This window comes from Cyprinus carpio, chromosome B3 (assembly GCF_018340385.1).
Source record: "Cyprinus carpio isolate SPL01 chromosome B3, ASM1834038v1, whole genome shotgun sequence".
Classification (NCBI taxonomy): domain Eukaryota; kingdom Metazoa; phylum Chordata; class Actinopteri; order Cypriniformes; family Cyprinidae; genus Cyprinus; species Cyprinus carpio.
The window spans coordinates 31,856,094-31,875,999 of record NC_056599.1 but is presented as its reverse complement, the minus strand read 5'-3'; the positions used below and the strand labels follow the sequence as shown (position 1 = coordinate 31,875,999).

Sequence of the window (19,906 nt, the reverse complement as noted above, 5' to 3'; positions counted from 1 at the left end):
AAAAAGTGCCTGATCCATTGCACATTGCTCTCCTCATACAAACAAGATGACCTTTTCCCTGAAGAAAGCAATGTTATGGATTATGGACTGATATTTTTGGCTAAAAGCAATGGTTTAACGTCTTCATGGATTTGTTTCCTACCAAACATGCAGCTTTTTGCTGTAATAGACACACACACACACACAAAACTAATTCTTGGATGGTCTGAGGGTGAATAAATCTTAAGCAAAATTATATTTTTGGGTAAAGTATTTATTTAAGCCTTTGCACAATTTATTTGTCTATGTGATTCATGTGTTAGGACTGTGCTAGATGTTAAGCATTTTTGTAACACGTCTGACATGAGTGTAGATGTGAATTCCAGATTTTTAGTGTGGTATTAGACTTTGACTAAAACAGCCTTTTTTATTTTTGGATGAATCTCAAAGTGAGGAATTACTCTGTTTGTTGTCCACTTACTCGCAAAGGATCGAAGTGCATCCAGAAAAGCAAACACTGAATTGTTGGTTTAATGAACCAACAAAAGTTTGCAAATGTCCTAAAATTTCCTAACTTTGCAAGTCTAGGAATTCCTAACAAGTTTGTTTGAAAGTGGCTTTTCTTTTCTTTTTTTCACCCTTTTGTGTGTGTGTGTGTGTGTGTGTGTAGAGCCTAATAGACTGTAATTTTACCTAACTTAGTGGAAATGTTGACCTCAGTTGACAACAATATATATTTAATATTGTCCTTTATTAAATATCAATATTTAATATTTTAATATTATCCTTGTACGTGTATTCTGCATTGTGCTAAGCATTAATACTCTCTCTAACAGAAATAACTGAAAAAGAATCTGCTGTGTTCATGACTATAGTTTCCCTTTGCTTCTCTGTTTTAATATATAAAAGTAAAAAAAAACAGGGTTATATTAAGTTCACAAAATAAACAAATGTTTTTTTTTTTTTTTGGACCAAAGAGCCCTATTTTGGATTAATGGATTTTTATATATAAATAGATACAATAAAAAATTGATGAGTCAATGCACAAAACAGGACACATCCTACAGGAGATAAAAGGTCTGCAGCAAAAGTAGGCGGTGAAATGTTTTGAAATGGCTCTTGGCACAGCAGAGCACCAGTTTCAATAAAAGGATGCAGTCTTATTGGGGCTGTCAGTCAGTTCAAATGTTTAATCTAATCAATACATGATGTTTCGACTAATTAATCGCAAAATCTATTTGACTGTGAAAATACCTACAAAAGATTACAAATTGTAGCTTTAGAAATAAATATTTTCTTTGAGTCAACAAAATTCAATGGCCTTACATAAACTATGGAACATAAAAGAAGATAATTTGATAAACATATCAGTAACCTGAATTTTTTGTTCATACAATGAAAGTAACCGAAACAGCTTTGTACCAACAGTCTTCAAAATACCTTCTTTCATCTTCCACAAAAGAAAGGTTTAAAAGGACATGAGGCTGAGTAAACAATGACAGAATTTAAATTTGTGGGGTAAACTATCCCTTTAATGTTTTTATTATTATTTTTGTTGTTGTTGTTAATGAAATGATACTCTAGTCTAAATAACAAACTAAATCTGCCAGCAGGTGGGGGTAAATGTCTTTATGAGTCTTTCGATTCATTCAAACGACTGATTCATTCAGGAATGAAATAAACGGCTCTCTTTATCATAGTATATATATAATATATATATAATATATATATATATATATATATATATATATAGTATATATATATATATATATATATATATATATATATGTATGTATGTATGTATATGAGAAGGAAGACTAGCAATGTGCGCTAATAAAGTAAATAAAGTCAATTTCATGCGGACTTTGTTCTCTGCAAATATTGTGTTTAAAATATAACACAATATTAACGTCTTATTTACTGAACTGTTGTATAAAATCACATTTAAACTTGTGATAGATCGGGACAAAATCAGCACTCCTGTGAAATTGCTCTTGCTGCTAGTGTGATATGTGATATACAGAGGCATTTTTTTTTGCACCAATATCTTGAATGTTATGGTATAACTGCACAGCAGAGAAGCTGTAATGTGCTGTTTCTTGGTAAAAGGTGAGAGAGATCATCCACGTGATTTCTGTCAAAGAGCCAGGTGTCGCAAGCGAGCCAAAAGTTCCTGACCTCTGGATTAGGGTTTCATCCTTACATAAATATGAAGTTGGCAAAGGTCAACTCATTTGCACTGGCTTTGGTTTATATTTATCAGATAAGCAAATTATAATTAATGTTATTTTCCCCTCCTCTCTCATGTTGCCAAATATTGCAGAATGCCTGTGGATTTTTTTTTAGGTGGGTGGAGCCGGACAAATAGCCTACACATTTAGCAGCAGTCAGATGAGTAGAAGTCCACCTGTTTTAACAGATATGGAGATCTCATTTATGTTCTTACTGGTAGTTACTTTATCCTGTCCTGTTCAAACCTGTGAGTAAACAACAGATTTTAATGATCATCAGTTATCTTTTGTAAATAGGCCCCATCTGGTCTGGAGGACATTCTGGCTAAAAAATTTCACTTTTTAACGGAAAATAACAAAAACCCCACAGTCAAAAAAAAAAAAAAAAAAAAAAAAAAATGTGACTTTTTATCTGAAAATCTCAAAAATATTTTTTTACTCACTATTTTATACCTTGCAATTGTGAACTATTCTGTGAGATATAAACTCACAATTCTAAGAAAAAAACTGCAAGAACTGCAAGAAAAAAGTTTTTGTCAGATTAGACAGATGTGATTTATTATGTGACAACTCAGATAAAATTAAAGAATTAAAAATAATTGTCAATAGAAATGCCCATTTTTTTCTGATTGATTGACTGATGTTCAGGTGCCGAATTATCGTTCTTCGGTTTCTTTATTTACAGTATAATATAAATTATACAAAGGGAGATGAACCCAGTGTTAAGTTGCTCGACCATTTTCGCAGAACAGATACAGGGAGCTGCTCTTTAAATGGACTTTTTCGAAACATGATATCCGTGGTGTTTTGTTTTTTGCTGTGATCAGCTGTCAAAACCTGCAGACCCGATCAGTTCAGCTGTGGTAACACAATGTGTGTGCCTATGAAATGGAAATGTGATGGTGATAATGACTGTCTGAATGGTGCAGATGAGGAAGGTTGTGGTGAGTGACATTTCTTATTTCTTTAAATCTAATTTTTTCTGTCACCACAGGAAAATATACAAACGCAGATGCACACAAAAGACAATGAACTGTATACTGTGTTTATAAATATACCTTTATGTTTGTGTGTGTGTGTGTGTGTGTGTGTGTGTATATATATATAAAAAAACATAAATATATATATATATATATATATATATGTATATATATATGTTGTAATTTTATTTAATTCAAGATTTAGTATGTGACAAAACAGCATAATATTATTTTATTTACAGTCTATGGTACAAACGAATATTTTGTCAACAAAAACAGTGAGCTTAAACAGCCAATAATACAAAAAAGAAAGAAAATTACAAACAATAGGACATATACAATAGAAAAAATAAAATAAAAAAATAAACAATTTAGTGCATAATAGCCTACACAGAAATTTATTTAAGTAATCAAATGTAAAAATAAAACACTGACTTTACCATATAAATTAAATAAAAATTGATTCATAACAACGTTATGAACAATCCTCAGTAAAGATCAGTGAATAATTCTCTCTGTTTCTTTTGTTCTTTGATTAACATTAATGACAGACTGCAGCAGGTTGATAGCTACAGGATGCTGTCATGGAAAGCACAGATCTAATATACTGACTAGCATTCTAATACTTTTCAAACTGTTCACTTAAGAAAACTGACTGTGTTTCATGAAAACTCACCACAACAGACATTTTGACATTTTTGTGTGTATTTGTCCCTTTAGGTGCACACCAAATAAAACACCTTTAACCCTTGCTATTTACACAGACAGATAGATAGATAGATAGATAGATAGATAGATAGATAGATAGATAGATAGATAGATAGATAGATAGATAGATAGATAGATTCTCAATTTGTTTTTGTCTTAATTTCAGACAAGAGATGCAGATCCACAGAGTTCAGCTGTGGAGACAAATACAAAGCATGTGTACCTATGAGATGGAGGTGTGATGGTAATATTGACTGTCTGAATGGTGCGGATGAGGAAGGCTGTGGTGAGTGACATTTCTTTACCAAATGTAAATCACCTTCACCAGATGTGAGAAGTATGACTGTAGTGACAGCATTGATGAAAATTATGGGATGAGATTTGAGAGCAAGAGTGATCCTTCTGGCAATATGAATATGACAATATGAACATTTTAACTAACTAAAATTGAAAATAGACTGTTTACTGCGCTACAGTTTTTTTTTAATTGGTTTCATTTTTATTTTCGTAAGGTGTACATTTTCAAAACTCTTAGTACAAAACTTTAAACTGATCACACTTGTAACACCACTAGTACTTCTCTCAAAACCTGATCTCATGATTTCATTGTAGTTGCACATATTTTCATTCCACAATCATTGTTTCAGATTGTGAGATGTATTGAGAAGAATTGGTTTAAGCACCAAAACACAACAGTAAGATCTTTAACTTAGTACTTTTAACAATCAGTTCATTCAGCAGCAAACAATACCTCGGTGCTGAATCAGTGTTACTGTACTGTAAACACAACGATCACAGCAAATGTTACACTCATGCTCAGACAAACTGACAAAAGCTAAAAAAAAAAAATAATAATAATAATAATAAAAAAAGACATGAAAATGTGATCAAAGAACACATCAAAAGTCATTTACATACGCAAAATAATTTTTTTTTTTTTTTATTTACAACAATACTGTGGTTGCATGTGAAAAAAAACCCAAACAACCTGTAAATGTAGACCTGAAATTCACATGAATTATCAAGATTGGGCCATAAATTCTCATCAACATCACAGTGAATGTCGTCTTTGTTCAGGCACCGTGGGAAAAACCTTCTGGCATGACGAATCCAGGCTTGACATTGCTTTGCAGTTATATCACCACAAGCTTCATCCATGGCTTGAAGGGTGACATGCTTATGGGGATGGCAATCATATACCTTCCACCTCCATGTAGAGAAGAATTCCTCAATTGGGTTTAGCAAAGGAGAGTATGGGGGAAGGTAGAAGGTCATGAACCGAGGATGTGCCTGAAACCATTCCTGAACCAGCTCTGCATGGTGGAAACTGACATTGTCCCACACGATAACATAGATGACATCTTCACCCTGACAGGCCTGCTCAAGCTGTTTAGAAAGCTATCAGGTGTTCAGTGTTGTATGATCCTAGAACTGGTCTACAGCCATCTTCAGATATAGCTGCACACATTGAGATGTTTGCCACGTTGTCCAGGCACTTGGATGGTTGCCCTTTGGCCAATAAGGTTACGTCCACGTAGGGTGGCCAAACGTGCCATTTTCGCAGGACACGTGCTGGCCAGGATTTCTATATTGCCTAAAATATCCAGGTTTTGGCTTATGTTTCCTGTTTTCATACTTAATGAAGGTAATGATCGTTTGACCAATAACATGCAGACATTGTATGTAGTCGAACAATCGTGGTGCGTGAGAAGGTGGGATCTACAGAGAATGGTCAAAGCGATGCAAATACATGTACATATTAGTGTTGGACTGGAAGCAGCACTGAGCATACTGATCGGTGTATGACATCAAAGTATCAGATGAATTGCCTTCGATAATGAACGCGATATTGCTACGGCTCTGTCTATTAAATGCTGCTCCATTTGAAAGCAGGTGATGGCGATTTAGCGCTAATCAGGGAACCGGCTTTACTGAGGAAATGCGCGTGACAATCACATGCAAATATCGCCCAGCCCTACTTGTGATGATTCACAGCAGCATCCAGCTCCATCACCCTATAAAATAATAATAATTTGGTTAGCTCTTTTACAAATAATAGTTGACATTGTTAGTCAGTACTGTAAATTGCATGTCATACAGTACACCAATTTAGTGATTTAGTGTTGTACCTGAACATATTCTGAACGCAGTTGTTTCATCCGGGCATTGTTTGTCTCCAAAGGCACCAAGTAAATTTGTTTCATAGAAACCTGGTGCTTCTTTAAAAGGCGGGCAATAGTTGGAAGGTTAATTGACGGCACATTGGCAAAGGTATCATTGCTGTTCTCAATAGCTTGCTTGATTTCAGACAGCCGTATGTCATTCCTTGCCCTGACCATTTCCACCACAGCTAACTCCTGCTGGTCAGTCAAAACACGTGTGCGACCACCACCAGGTTGTCTCCTGTTAATTCTGAGAGGAAAACAGTATGCTGTCAATATTTTACTATTACAAATTACATAAAACTGACAATTACATGTTGTTCTTCTATACAGTAATGCCATTACTGTAACAGTACTGTAATATAAAAGTATAGTGAAGTTACTATAGCAGACATACAGGTTTTCTTGACAAAGTTCTGATAATAGAGCTGACCTTTGTAAGTTAGGCTGAACTAAACTGGCAGCCTCTTCCATGGCAAGGCCTCTGTTAACCACATGCTCAGCAATGATGGCCCGGACTTCATTAGAGATGATGGTGAGCTGTCTTCTGCCTACATTTCTTTGAAGACCACCTCTTTGTCTTAGTCCACGTCCACCTCTCCGTTGAGGAGCACCACCACCTCTTTCTCTTGGTCCACGTCCACCTCTGTTGAGGAGCACCACCACCTCTCACTCTTCCCCCACCTACAACTCTATCCTGATAAACACCACCACCTCTTTCTCTTGGTCCGCATCCACTTCGCTGTTGAGGAGCACCACCACCTCTTTCTCTTGGTCCGAGTCCACCTCTATGTTGAGGAGCACCACCACCTCTTTCTCTAGGACCACGTCCACCTCTCTGTTGAGGAGCACCACCACCTCTTTCTCTTGCTCCACGTCCACCTTTCTGTTGAGGAGCACCACCACCTCTTTCTCTTGGTCCGACTCCACCTCTCTGTTGAGGAGCACCACCACCTCTTTCTCTTGGTCCACGTTCACCTCTCTGTTGAGGAGCACCACCACCTCTTTCTCTTGCTCCATGTCCACCTCTCTTTTGAGGAGCACCACCAACTCTTTCTCTTGGTTCATAGTCCACCTCTGTTGAGGAGCACCACCACCTCTTTCTCTTGGTCCACGTCCACCTCTCTGTTGAGGAGCACCACCACCTCTTTCTCTTGGTCCGAGTCCACCTCTCTGTTGAGGAGCACCACCACCTCTTTCTCTTGGTCCACGTCCACCTCTTTGTTGATGAGCACCACCACCTCTTTCTCTTGGTCCACGTCCACCTATCTGTTGAGGACTACCACCACCTCTTTCTCTTGGTCCGAGTCCACCTCTCTGTTGAGGACGATGCAGGTTTCCTTCTCTTGGTCCACGTTCACCTCTCTGTTGAGGAGCACCACCACCTCTTTCTCTTGCTCCATGTCCACCTCTCTGTTGAGGAGCACCACCACCTCTTTGATGGAGATTTCCTCTGTCTACAAGTCTATCCTGCTCCATGTTTGAACATTGCAAAGTATCACACACAGTTCTACTTATAGGGTATCTAATTGTGATCATCAGGTGAAAATAATTAGTAATTGGTATTTCTTGACTGAAAGCTCTTGCAGCAATTTGTAACTTACAAATTATCAGACAAGTTGAAAATCTATGTAGAGAAGTGGACTCGGACCTACGTAGCGGATTCTATCTGCAGTGGAATTATCATTATCATAATGAATGATGCAGCGGATTCTATCTGCAGTTTGACAGAGACGCAGATACCATCTTGGAGGCAACTGCCAAAGGGAGAGCTGATCAACGCCTCAAAATGATGACTACAATCATCATCAGCCTAGCTGCAGAGAGGTTTGGACTTGAGGAGAAGCGAGCAGCTAAGCCCCCCTATACCATGAACAACAGAGCAAGTAAAATCCATCAGCTCAGGCAGGAGCTGAAGACCTTGAGGCAGCAGTTCAAGGTTGCAAGCGAAGAGGAGAGGGGACCGCTTGCGGAGCTACGCAGCATAATCCGCAAAAAGCTGATGACTTTGAGGAGAGCGGAGGGGCATAGGAGGAGGAGGAAGGAGAGGTCCAGGAGGAGAGCTGCCTTTCTAGCGAACCCATTTGGATTTACGAAACAGCTGCTAGGACAGAAGCGCAGCGGCCAACTCACCTGCTCCAAAGCTGAGGTTGACCACCACCTCAAGCAATCCTACAGTGATGAGTACAGAGAGCAAGACCTAGGGCCCTGCAGGTTCTTGATCAATCCACCTGCACCGGCGCTGGAATTTCAAGAGAAAGAACCACCCTGGAAGGAGATCCAGGAGGTGGTTAGAAGGGCAAGAGCAAGCTCTGCTCCAGGGCCCAGTGGAGTACCTTATAAGGTTTATAAGAATTGTCCAAGACTACTCCACAGACTCTGGAAGATCCTGAAGGTGATTTGGAGGAGGGGAAGGGTAGCAGACCAGTGGAGACAGGCAGAGGGTGTTTGGATCCCGAAGGAGGAGAAGTCTCAGAAAATCGATCAGTTCCGGACCATCTCATTTTTGAGTGTTGAAGGAAAGATCTTCTTCAGCCTCATTTCCAGGCAACTGACAGACTATCTCCTGAAGAATTCCTATATCGATACATCAGTCCAGAAGGGAGGAACCCCAGAGGTACCTGGTTGTCTGGAGCATACAGGCGTGGTCACTCAGCTCATCAGGGAAGCCAGAGAGAACAAGGGGGACCTGGCTGTGCTGTGGCTGGACCTCGCAAATGCCTATAGATCCATACCCCATAAACTGGTCGAAGAGGCACTGAACCGGCATCACACCCCGAAGAAGTTCAGAGACCTCATCCTGGACTACTATGCCAACTTCTATCTGAGAGTCTCCTCCGGAACAACAACCTCAGACTGGCACAAGCTTGAGAAGGGGATCATCACTGGCTGTACAATCTCAGTCATCCTTTTTGCACTCGCCATGAACATGCTGGTGAAATCTGCGGAAATGCAGTGTAGGGGGCCCCTCTCTAAGTCTGGAGTTAGACAGCCACCCATCCGAGCCTTCATGGATGACCTGACAGTGACCACAACATCTGTCCCAGGCTGCAGGTGGATCCTGAACGGCCTTCAGGAGCTGATGTCCTGGGCTCGCATGAACTTCAAGCCGGCAAAGTCAAGGTCCCTCGTGCTGAAGAAAGGGAAGGTTACTGACAAGTTCCACTTCTCACTTGGCACCACCAAGATACCATCACTGACAGAGAAACCTGTGAAGAGCCTGGGGAAGGTGTTCAATTGCAGCCTGCGAGACGCAGCTTCCACAAAAGTGACCAACCAAGACCTGGAGACCTGGCTGGCCGTGGTGGACAAGTCTGGCCTTCCTGGCAAGTTCAAGGCCTGGATTTACCAGCACGGTATTCTCCCTTGGATCCTATGGCCCCTCCTGGTGTATGAAGTCCCCATTTCAACGGTGGAAGGTTTTGAGATGAGGATTAGCAGGTTTCTGCGCAGGTGGCTGGGACTGCCTCGAAGCCTGAGCAGCATCGCTCTATATGGGCAGAACAACAAGCTGAAGCTTCCCATGAGCAGCCTGAGCGAGGAGTTCATGGTGACGCGGTCCAGGGAGGTCCTACAGTATCGGGATTGCAGTGATCCAAAGATTGCCCAGGCTGGGATTGAGGTCAGGACAGGGCGGAAGTGGAGGGCTGCCGTGGCAGTGGACGACGCAGAGTCAAGGGTTCGGCAAAAGGTGTTGGTGGGCTCAGTGGCACAGGGGAGAGCTGGCCTGGGCAGCAGAAGAACTCCTCGCTACGACAAGGCGGAAGGGAAAGAGAGGAGGTCGCTGATTCTGGAGGAGGTGCGTGCAGGAGTTGAGGAGAAGCGAGCTTGCCAGATGGCTGGAATGCGGCAACAGGGCGCCTGGACAAGATGGGAGCAAACAGCAGAGCGCAAAGTCACATGGACTGAACTTTGGAAGGCTGAACCCTACAGGATAAAATTCCTGATCCAGGCGGTCTATGACGTGTTGCCAAGTCCATCCAACCTCTTCTCCTGGGGAAAGGTGGAGACACCAGCATGCCTCCTCTGCCAGAAGAGAGGAATGTTGGAACACATCCTGAGCTGCTGTCCAAAAGCCCTGGGCGAAGGACGTTACCGCTGGCGGCATGACCAGGTCCTAAAAGCTGTAGCGGATTCTATCTGCAGTGGAATTAGCCACAGCAAGAGCCTCCGCCCAGTGAAGACCACAGCTTTTGTCAGAGCTGGGGAGAAGTCAACACCAGCTGCCCGGGGCACCTCCTCTGGCCTGTTGGTAACGGCGCGTGACTGGGAGCTGTCAGTTGATCTGGGCAAGCAGCTGAAGTTCCCTGAGGCAGTTGCCATAACAACATTAAGACCAGACATCGTGCTCACTTCAGAGGCCTCCAAACAGGTAATTCTCTTGGAGCTCACAGTGCCTTGGGAGGACCGTATGGAGGAGGCCAATGAAAGAAAGAGGGCAAAGTACTCCCAGCTTGTGGAGGGTTGCCGGAGCAATGGGTGGCGGGCAATATGCCAACCCGTCGAAGTGGGATTTAGAGGGTTTGTGGGCCAATCCCTTTGCAGGGCCAACAAAATGCTTGGCATCACAGGGGCGAGCCAGCGAAGGGCCATCAAGTTGGTCACTGATGCTGCAGAAGTAGCATCAAGGTGGCTGTGGATCAGGAGAGGAGAGGCATGGCGTGTAGGGTAGTAGCGCTACCTGGACATAAGCTGGGACCTGATCACCCCGGCTGGGTCGCCTAGGGGAGGGGGTCTGATTGTTGAAAGACCCGAAACCCACCGTGATCCTAGGTTACATCACTGATGATATGTCCAGGTGCACCAGACGGTGTATCTAAAATCTGGGCATAATGAATGATGCATTGATTAAACATTAAGATCAGTTGAATTAAATGATGGACAAATGTATTAAACTGAATGATAAGAGATGCAAATCAAAAGTTTGATAGAAATACCTTCATGAAAGGCAGTTACTGTGAATTAAACATTTATATAGATGAAAAACTTATTTTGTGTAGTGAAAAGGATATTTTGTGGTTATGTGTATTGTACTAACACAATTGAAAATATGCTGAAATGTTTGAAAAAAATGCACTTTTAATGATCTGTTGTGATATATGAAGTACTAAGAGTTTTGAAAATGTACCAATTGCTTGTGAAAATTGCACCACAGCAATTAAAAAAAACTGTAAGACAATATAACAAAAATGGCAAGTAAAATGTTTAATTGTTTATTTATTTATGCATATATAACTCATATTATAAAAGGATCTCAGAAAAATAAATACATTTGATGATGCACTTCAAAAAAAGAGTCTTTATGAACTCTGTATGGTTTTATATCTCAGAATTGGACTTTTATATCTCTTTTTACATCTTCTTGACAATTTTATCACTCACAAGTGTAGTGTGTGTGTGTGTGTATATATATATATAAATAGGTAGATCATAAGAAGGATGACTGTAGTAACGGCATTGATGAAAATGATGGAATGAGATTTGAGAGCAAGAGTGATGCTTCTCAAGTGCTGCCAAATCCATTTTAATTAATACATTTAGTAATTTACTAATTTTTGATTAATTTTTACTAATTTACTAATTACAATGCAAATAATTTAAAAACACAAGGCTTGGCAGAGAAAGTTGCCAGGTAACATTCTCCTCTCTCTTGATATCATCTGTCACTCAAGGTGAAGCAGCGGTAATCACAAGCCAGAACCAAACGGCACAAAGTGAAGGTAAATCTCATCATTACAATCTTACAACCACCTTAATTCACCAAGTTAGTTAACTAACATGTACTAGCAAGAGCTTTCTGGAAGATAAATTTTCCCAACAATGTGTTTCTGCAACTCCCTAATGTCTTTGTTTTTTAATGGAGATGATTTGGGAAGCACTGTGGTGATACCTGGGGCAAGTGGTTCAGACCCTTTTATAAACAAATATATGAAAATATGTTGAGGGTGTTTCTTGTTTCTTTCAGTCTTACATTGTTACTGAAAGGTATTTCTGCATGCAAAATGTAATGCATGTTTAGACTGACATGATGGGGAGTAAATGATGACAGAATTGACATTTTGAGGTGAACTCTGCCTGTAATGCATTACCTTTCTTTTCTTAAAGGGGTCATATGACAGTGTTAAAAATAACATTATTTTGTGTATTTGGTGTAATGCAATGTGTTTATTAAGGTTCAAAAAACACATAATTTTCCACATACTGTACATTATTGTTTCTCCTCTATGCCCCACCTTTCTGAAACAAGTCGATTTTTACAAAGCTCATCATTGTGAAAAGCAAGGTGTGCTCTGATTGACCAGCTATCCAGTACATTGTGATTGGCCGAATGCCTCAAGGATGTTACAGAATTGTTACGCCCTTAACATACCGTGATGCCGTGTGTCCCGGCACGACCAGACAAAACCAATAAAACCCATTACAAACAAGACATTTGTTGCATCCAGTGGGGACATAATTACTGAGTATAATGACTTATACTGACTTATACTTATACTGTGTTTTTACGCGTTGTGTTGCGTATCGTACTGCGTAAACATAAAACCATGTCTGCATTTGTGATCTGAGAAACAACAAACAACAAGCGCTACTCTACACTGTTCAAAACTCATATTTGAATCATCAATGGCAAATTATTTACATATGAAAACGTACTAACAGTCTGTGAATCAGAAGCACCAGACTATCCTTGCAAAGTTGGAACTGCCCCACTTTATAGAAACGGACACTGGCATTGTAGGCTACTCTTCCAGGAAACAGTCCTCATCCTCCGTAAAATGCACTGCACACATCTGAATATTTGGGTTGAACTGTTCTGGAACAGTGTTGTAAATACAACTTAACCACTGATTTCTAGTTGTGTCCTCTTTTGGAAGTCCAAACAAAGCTTTCACAATGAAACACACAGCGTCTCCACGACATGGCGCCAGCATCAACAGCAAGAAAAAAGTTACGCCTTCTTTCTTTGTGTGAACACTTGGGCAGCGTTATGCAAATCTTCCCATACAACGTAGACATGTGGGGGAGTGTTTAAATTAGGCATTTTAGGAGGGCGTGGACAAGTCATAAACTTTTATAAATAATATCTCTTTGGGTTTGAGACTTTAGTCTTTGCAACTTTACAGATCTTCTTTATGCACCAAGAGCTTGTAAAACTCCAAAGAGAAAGGAAAAATTGAAATCGCATCATATGACCCCTTTAACCACAGCAGATGATTGTTAGTTTTTTTTTTGTTTTTTTTTTTTGCTTTGTTTAGAGATAAAGACCTACAAACCCAAAGAGGGGCTAGCATATTGTTAGGGTTATGTTTAGTTTTTGTCCTGTTTTCATTGTGTTTCCTGTTTCTGATTATGTTGATTTCATTCCAGGTGTTTCCCATTTAATTTCCATTGATCCCAAGTGTGTCTCGTCATCCCCTCCTCCTGTCATGTGCTTAAATAGTGTTCCCTGTTTTCAGTTCAGCGTCGGGTACTGTTTGTGTCTACAAGTGGTTTCCTGTTTCCTTTTCCTCTCCTCGGTCCTTGCTCCTCACAGTAGCACCCCGTGACAGAAGACCGGACCCAAAAGATGACTGCAGCTGAGGACGCGTTGTGGAGTTTGCGGCAGGGTGGTCTGAGGTTGGAGCGATATATGGAGGGTTTTCTTGAGCTCACTAACCGGGTGAGCTGGCATGACACCACACTAGGTGGGTGCTTCCTGCTGTGATCTTCCACCATGTGGTTTTCCCCTGATCAAGCTGATTAATCTCACGCTGTTCTTAAATGGTTCTGATTTCGAAGTTGAGAAAGTAAAGAAATTTCCTAAGCCTCGTCATCCAACTCCTGCTGGATCGCACCACGTGTCCCCAGCTCACCCAATGCCGAGAACCTCCACATACCTCTCCAACGGCTCTTACCGTCTGCCCAACCCCAAATTCCCGGCTGTCCTCCGAAGCTCCACTGTGGTCCTCCGCCCAGGAGCGCTGGAAGCTCGGAAGTCAAGATGGCCGACCTCAAAACAGAGAAGTGCGCCAGCTGCGCCGAAGTCAAGCCCGCCGCCGTCCATGGCTCACCCAAGCCCGCAGGTTGTTAATATGGCAAGCCAAAAGGACGTTAATATGGCAAGCCAAAAGGATGTTAATATGGCAAGCCAACAGGATGGTAATATGGCAAGCATACCACAACCAAACCACTCCCAAAACTGCCACCCCATCGAGGGCTCCAGATCCTCAAGTATGTCCAGGGAGGGCTCCTGTCCCCATGTTTAACCCAGTGTCAGCTCCAGTCCCAGAGCTTGCTCCAGTGTCAGCTCCGCCATGGCGTCCTGAGTCTCCTGATACTCCATGGCTACCTGAGCTACCAGCTCCGCCATGGCTCCCGGAGCTCCCTGATCCACCCTGGAGGCTATCTTTGTCTCTGCCATGTTTCAGTCCTACACCAGCCTCCAGGGCACCTGCCCTCCCTCCCCGATGTTACTGTTGCGGCACTGGACGAGCCTTCTGGGAGGGGGGAGTAATGTTAGGGTTATGTTTAGTTTTTGTCCTGTTTTCATTGTGTTTCCTGTTTCTGTCCTGATTATGTTGCTTTCATTCCAGGTGTTCCCTGCTTAATTTCCATTGATCCCAGGTGTGTCCCATCATCCCCTCCTCCTGTCATGTGCTTAAATGTTACTTGTTTTCATTACAGCGTCCGGTATTGTTTGTGTCTACAAGTGCTACGTGTGTTTTCCTATTTCCTGTGGATTGATTAAAGACTTTGAATTGGACATTGCCTCTCCTCGCGCCGTGCTCCTCACAGTAGCACCCCGTGACATAAATATATATATATGCAGGTGCAGCTCAAAAAAAAAAAAATATTATTATTATTATTTTCTGGAACTTATTTCAAAAATGTAACTTTCATATATTCTAGATTCATTACATGTAAAGTAAAATGTTTCAAAAGTTTTTAGTTTTAATTTTGATGTTTAGAGCTTAAAGCTCATGAAAGTAAAAAATCCAGTGGATACAATGGAGGAAGGAGCCATGGTGGAGGAATGGCTGACAACTCCAGGGGGCTGACCGATTGGCAGCAGTGGAGGTGGAGTCTGAGGCGGAGACGGAGAGCCGATGAGACAGGGCGACCGAGAGGATCCGGAGGGCCAAGGCAGAGCAGATGGCTCCAGTGACCAAGGCATAGGCGGGGATCCGGAAGACCACAGTGGAGCCGGAGTGACAGAGGACCAAGTTGGAGCCATTTTGTGGTCCATATAAATAAATTTAGATCACTTAACTTAGTGATTGCAATTGGAATGTGAAGAGACTTTCAACAAGCATAACAAAACATGTTTTTGAAACCTAATCACCTAACCTGGCTTTAACCTCCAAAATGGTATTAGCTACCCTCACAGGGAGCTGTAAAGATTCCTATAACAGGAGGCTTCTCGCCATTTTGTAGAAGGATCTGAGACTGCCCTGGTGATTTATAGAGGCTACCACTTTCATGTTGTCTGAACGGATAAGGATGTGATGCCCCCTTAGGGCTGGCGGGATGGTTTTTAGGGTCAGAAAAACTGAAGCAGTTGATATATAGGCGTTGCTCCAGTCTGGTCCAGGAGACAAATGCCGGTCTGCCCCTGCACAGTGCTCCCCGTCCTAGGTCAGAGGCATCTGTCATGACCACTTTAGTTCTGAAGGTCAGTCCCTATTGGATGCCTATCTGACACAGGTGAGAGCCCTTCCAAGGGACCACAGCTCTGATGCAGCAGTGAGTCACCTTGAGGTGAAGATGTCCCAGGCACTAAGCTTGGGATGGGACACAGGCTTTGAGCTAGAATTGGAAGGGCTGCATCTAAAGCAGGCCCAGCGGAATCACAGAGGAGGCAGTGGCCATCAGACCCAGCATTCTCTGGAATACTCTGAGGGGTTGAGGAACCCCCAAACAGAATGATGCTGCTAGCCACTGAATTGTTTTGTTTTGTTTTATTTTTGCTTTGCTCAGCTGTCAAAACCTGCAGACCCAATCAGTTCAGCTGTGGTGACACAAAGTGTGTGTCTATGAGATGGAAATGTGATGGTGATAATGACTGTCTGAATGGAGCAGATGAGGAAGGCTGTGGTGAGTGACATTTCTTATTTCTTAAAATCTAATTTTTTTCTGTCACCATGGGTAAATACACAAACGCAGATGCACATAAAAGGACAATGAATTGTATACTGTATTTATAGATGTACCTTTATTTATGTTTATGTATGTATAGCCTATGTACAGCTATGTATAGCCTATATAAGTTTTAATTTTATTTAATTAAAGATTTAGTATGTAACAAAACAGCAGAATATAATTGTGTACAAACGAATATTGATGAAATAGCATCCACTTTTAATAATTTTTAATAAATCTTTATACATGATATGAAGATTTGATTTTGAAATTTGCTCTCTACAACATTTGACACATAACAGTACTTGATATATCATAAGTCTTTGGCTTGACTATTTTATCAAACAGCTAATGTGTTATTAATGTTACACAAACCTGTTCACCACTTCAGACAGCTTCAGTGTAAAAATCAACATCCTTAGCTAGAAATGCTTTTTATTAATGATATGAAAATCTCCATCCCGCAAATTTGATGGGATTGGTTGCATGTTTGTGACTGTAGGATCAGGGACAGTTTCAAACAGCATTTTTGTCTTTGGTGCACTGCAATGCCAATCCTAGACTTCGGGGGGCCCTAAGCAAAACTTTGTCAAGGGGCACCTGTCTGTGTGTTCATAAAAATCCCAAAATGCTTCGCAACCCTTTAACCTATTCTTTCAGAGCAGTTTCACTGTCAACAAAAACAGTGAGCTAAAACAGCCAATAATTCAAAAAAGAAAGAAAATTGCAAACAATAGGGCATATACAATAGAAAAAAATATACAAATAAAATAAACAATTTAGTCCATAATAGCCTACACAGAAATTGATTAAAGTAATCAAATGTAAAAATAAAACACAGACTTCACCATATAAATTAAATATAAATTGATTCATAACAAAGTTATGAACAATCCTCAGTAAAGATCAGTGAATAATTCTCTCTGTTTCTTTTGTTCTTTGATTAATATTAATGACAGACTGCAGCAGGTTGATAGCTACAGGATGCTGTCATGGAAAGCACAGATCTAATATACTGACTAGCATTCTAATACTTTTCAAACTGTTCAATGTTCACTTAAGAAATAACTGACTGTGTTTCGTGAAAACTCACCAAGACAGACATTTTGACATATTTTTGTGTATTTGTCCCTTTAGGTGCACACCAATTAAAACACCTTTAACCCTTGCTATTTACACAAATAGATAGATATATAGATAGATATATAGACAAATTCTCAGTTTGTTTTTGTCTTAATTTCAGACAAGAGCTGCAGATCCACAGAGTTCAGCTGTGGAGACAAATACAAAGCATGTGTACCTATGAGATGGAGGTGTGATGGTAATATTGACTGTCTGAATGGTGCAGATGAGGAAGGCTGTGGTGAGTGACATTTCTTTACCTAATGAAAATCATCTTCACCAGATGTGAGAAGTATGACTGTAGTGACAGCATTGATGAAAATTATGGAATGAGATTTGAGAGCAAGAGTGATGCTTCTGGCAATATGAATATGACAATATGAATATTTTAACTAACTAAAATTGAAAATAATACACTGTGTTTACTGCACTACAGTTTTTATTTATTGGTTTCATTTTAATTTTCGTAAGGTGTACATTTTCAAAACTCTTAGTACAAAACTTTAAACTGATCACACTTGTAACACCACTAGTACTTCTCTCAAAACCTGATCTCATGATTTCATTGTAGTTGCACATATTTAGTAAGATCTTTTTTCAACTTAGTACTTTTAACAATCAGTTCATTCAGCAGAACATTTGGTTTAACCACCAAAACACAACAGTAAGATCTTTTTTCAACTTAGTACTTTTAACAATCAGTTCATTCAGCAGCAAACAATACCTCGGTGCTGAATGAATCTTGCTGTACTGTAAAACTGTATACACAGCGATACAACGATCATAGCAAATGTTACACCTACGTTCATACAAACTGAAAAAAGCTTTATTAAAAAAAAAAAAAAAAAAAAAAAAAAAAAAAAAAAACTTTATACAACATGAAAATTTGATCAAAGAACACGTCAAAAGTCATTTACATACGCAAGCAAAGTATTTTATTTTAGTTTTAGTTTACAACAATACTGTGGTTGCATGTGAAAAAAAAAAAACAACAACAACAACCTGTAAATGTAGACCTGAAATTCATATTAAAGGGGTCATATGATGTTGCTGAAAAGAACATTATTTTGTGAATTTGGTGTAATCAAATGTGTTTATGTGGTTTAAGGTAAAAAAAACAAAACAAAACAAAAAAGTTTTTTACAAAGCCCATCAGTCTGAAAAGCGAGGTGTGCACTGATTGGCCAGCTATCCAGTGGTTTGCGATTGCCTAATGCCTCAAGCGTGTGACGGAAATGTTACGCCCCTTGACATACTTTGATGTGTGTCCCAGTCAGAACACCAGCAAGACAAGACAAAAACAATAAAACTCATTACAAACAAGTTTTTTGCACTTTGAATGGAACATATACATTCGCTTCGAACTGGAATCATGGCAGAATTGTCCACTTCGCAGGGCACTTACATTTGAATAGAACAAACGTCTGAAGCGATAAGAGAGACATACAAAATGTGAAGAGCAAGGGGGGTGTGAGGACTGGAATTGAGAACTGCTGCTCTACACTGCTCAAAACTCGTGTTTGAATCATCAGTGGCAAATCCTTTACATATGTAAACGTACTTATGGACTGTGAGTCAGAACAGCCGGCATTGTAGTCTTCTCTCCCAGCATCAGGAAACAGTCATCCATAAAATGTGCTGCACACTAAATATTTGGGTTGAACTGTTCTGGAACAGTGTTGTAAATACACCTTAACCACTGATTTCTAGTTGTGTCCTCTTTTGGAAGGCCAAACAAACTATTTTCTCTTTTACAACGAAACAGCGTCTCCACGACATGGCACTGGCGGCAACGGCAAGAATCAAAGTTACACCTTCTTTCTCTGCATGAACATTTGGGCGGCGTTATGCAAATCTTCCCACATCGTGATGTAGACATGTGGGGGCGTGTTAGAATGAGCTATTTTAAGGGGTGTGGTTGACTCTTAACTTTTATTAAGAATATCTCTTTGGATTTGAGACTTTAGTCTTTGCAACTTTACTGACCTTCTTTATGCACCAAGAGCTTGTAACACTCCAAAGAGAAAGGAAAACTTGAAATCACATCATATGACCCCTTGAAAGGGATCCTATTATGCTCTTTTTACAAGGTCTTGATTTTGTTTTGGGGGTGTACTAGAACAGGCTCTCATACTAGGTTGTACGAAAAACATATATTTTTCCACATATTTTACATTATTTTAACACCTCTCTCCATAGTCTGGCATGAACGGCTGGAATAGTTCCTGCATCAAATGAAGGTCCGCCTTCTGAAATACGAAATGCGCTGTGATTGGTTAGCTGGGCCAGTGTGTGTTGTGATTGACATTACTTGGCGCCTGGTCGGGAAATGTCATGCCCCTTATCATAGCCACCCGTTGTGAGCGTCAGTGTAAATATTGCATCAAAATCAAATGAATTTGACCACGATTTAAACCCGGATGATTGTAACCACTCTAAGCTCATCTGTTTTGGGAACACTAGCGTGTCTCTGACATAGTGATAACACTCATTGCGTTCTCTAGTGCAGCTCAACCAGGTCTCATCCCATTCGTCAATCTTTGTGACATCACAAATCCTGGAAAATATGCGTTGTTGTCCAAACAAGTCGTTCATTGTAGCTTTT

At 40.5% G+C, this 19,906-nt stretch overlaps 1 protein-coding gene across 1 annotated transcript in view; it reads left to right on the top strand.

Moving 5' to 3' along the window:
- Positions 1 to 2,341: 2,341 nt before the first annotated feature.
- The window catches only part of LOC109111905 (very low-density lipoprotein receptor-like), a 36,499-nt gene continuing 18,934 nt past the window's right edge, over positions 2,342 to 19,906 (top strand). The window contains exons 1-6 of the mRNA XM_042720803.1: positions 2,342 to 2,458; positions 3,038 to 3,154; positions 4,065 to 4,184; positions 11,733 to 11,780; positions 16,018 to 16,134; positions 17,423 to 17,542. Coding sequence (XP_042576737.1) covers positions 2,371 to 2,458; positions 3,038 to 3,154; positions 4,065 to 4,184; positions 11,733 to 11,780; positions 16,018 to 16,134; positions 17,423 to 17,542 — 610 coding nt within the window. The 5' untranslated portion in view covers positions 2,342 to 2,370. The remainder of the gene's footprint in view (positions 2,459 to 3,037; positions 3,155 to 4,064; positions 4,185 to 11,732; positions 11,781 to 16,017; positions 16,135 to 17,422; positions 17,543 to 19,906) is intronic.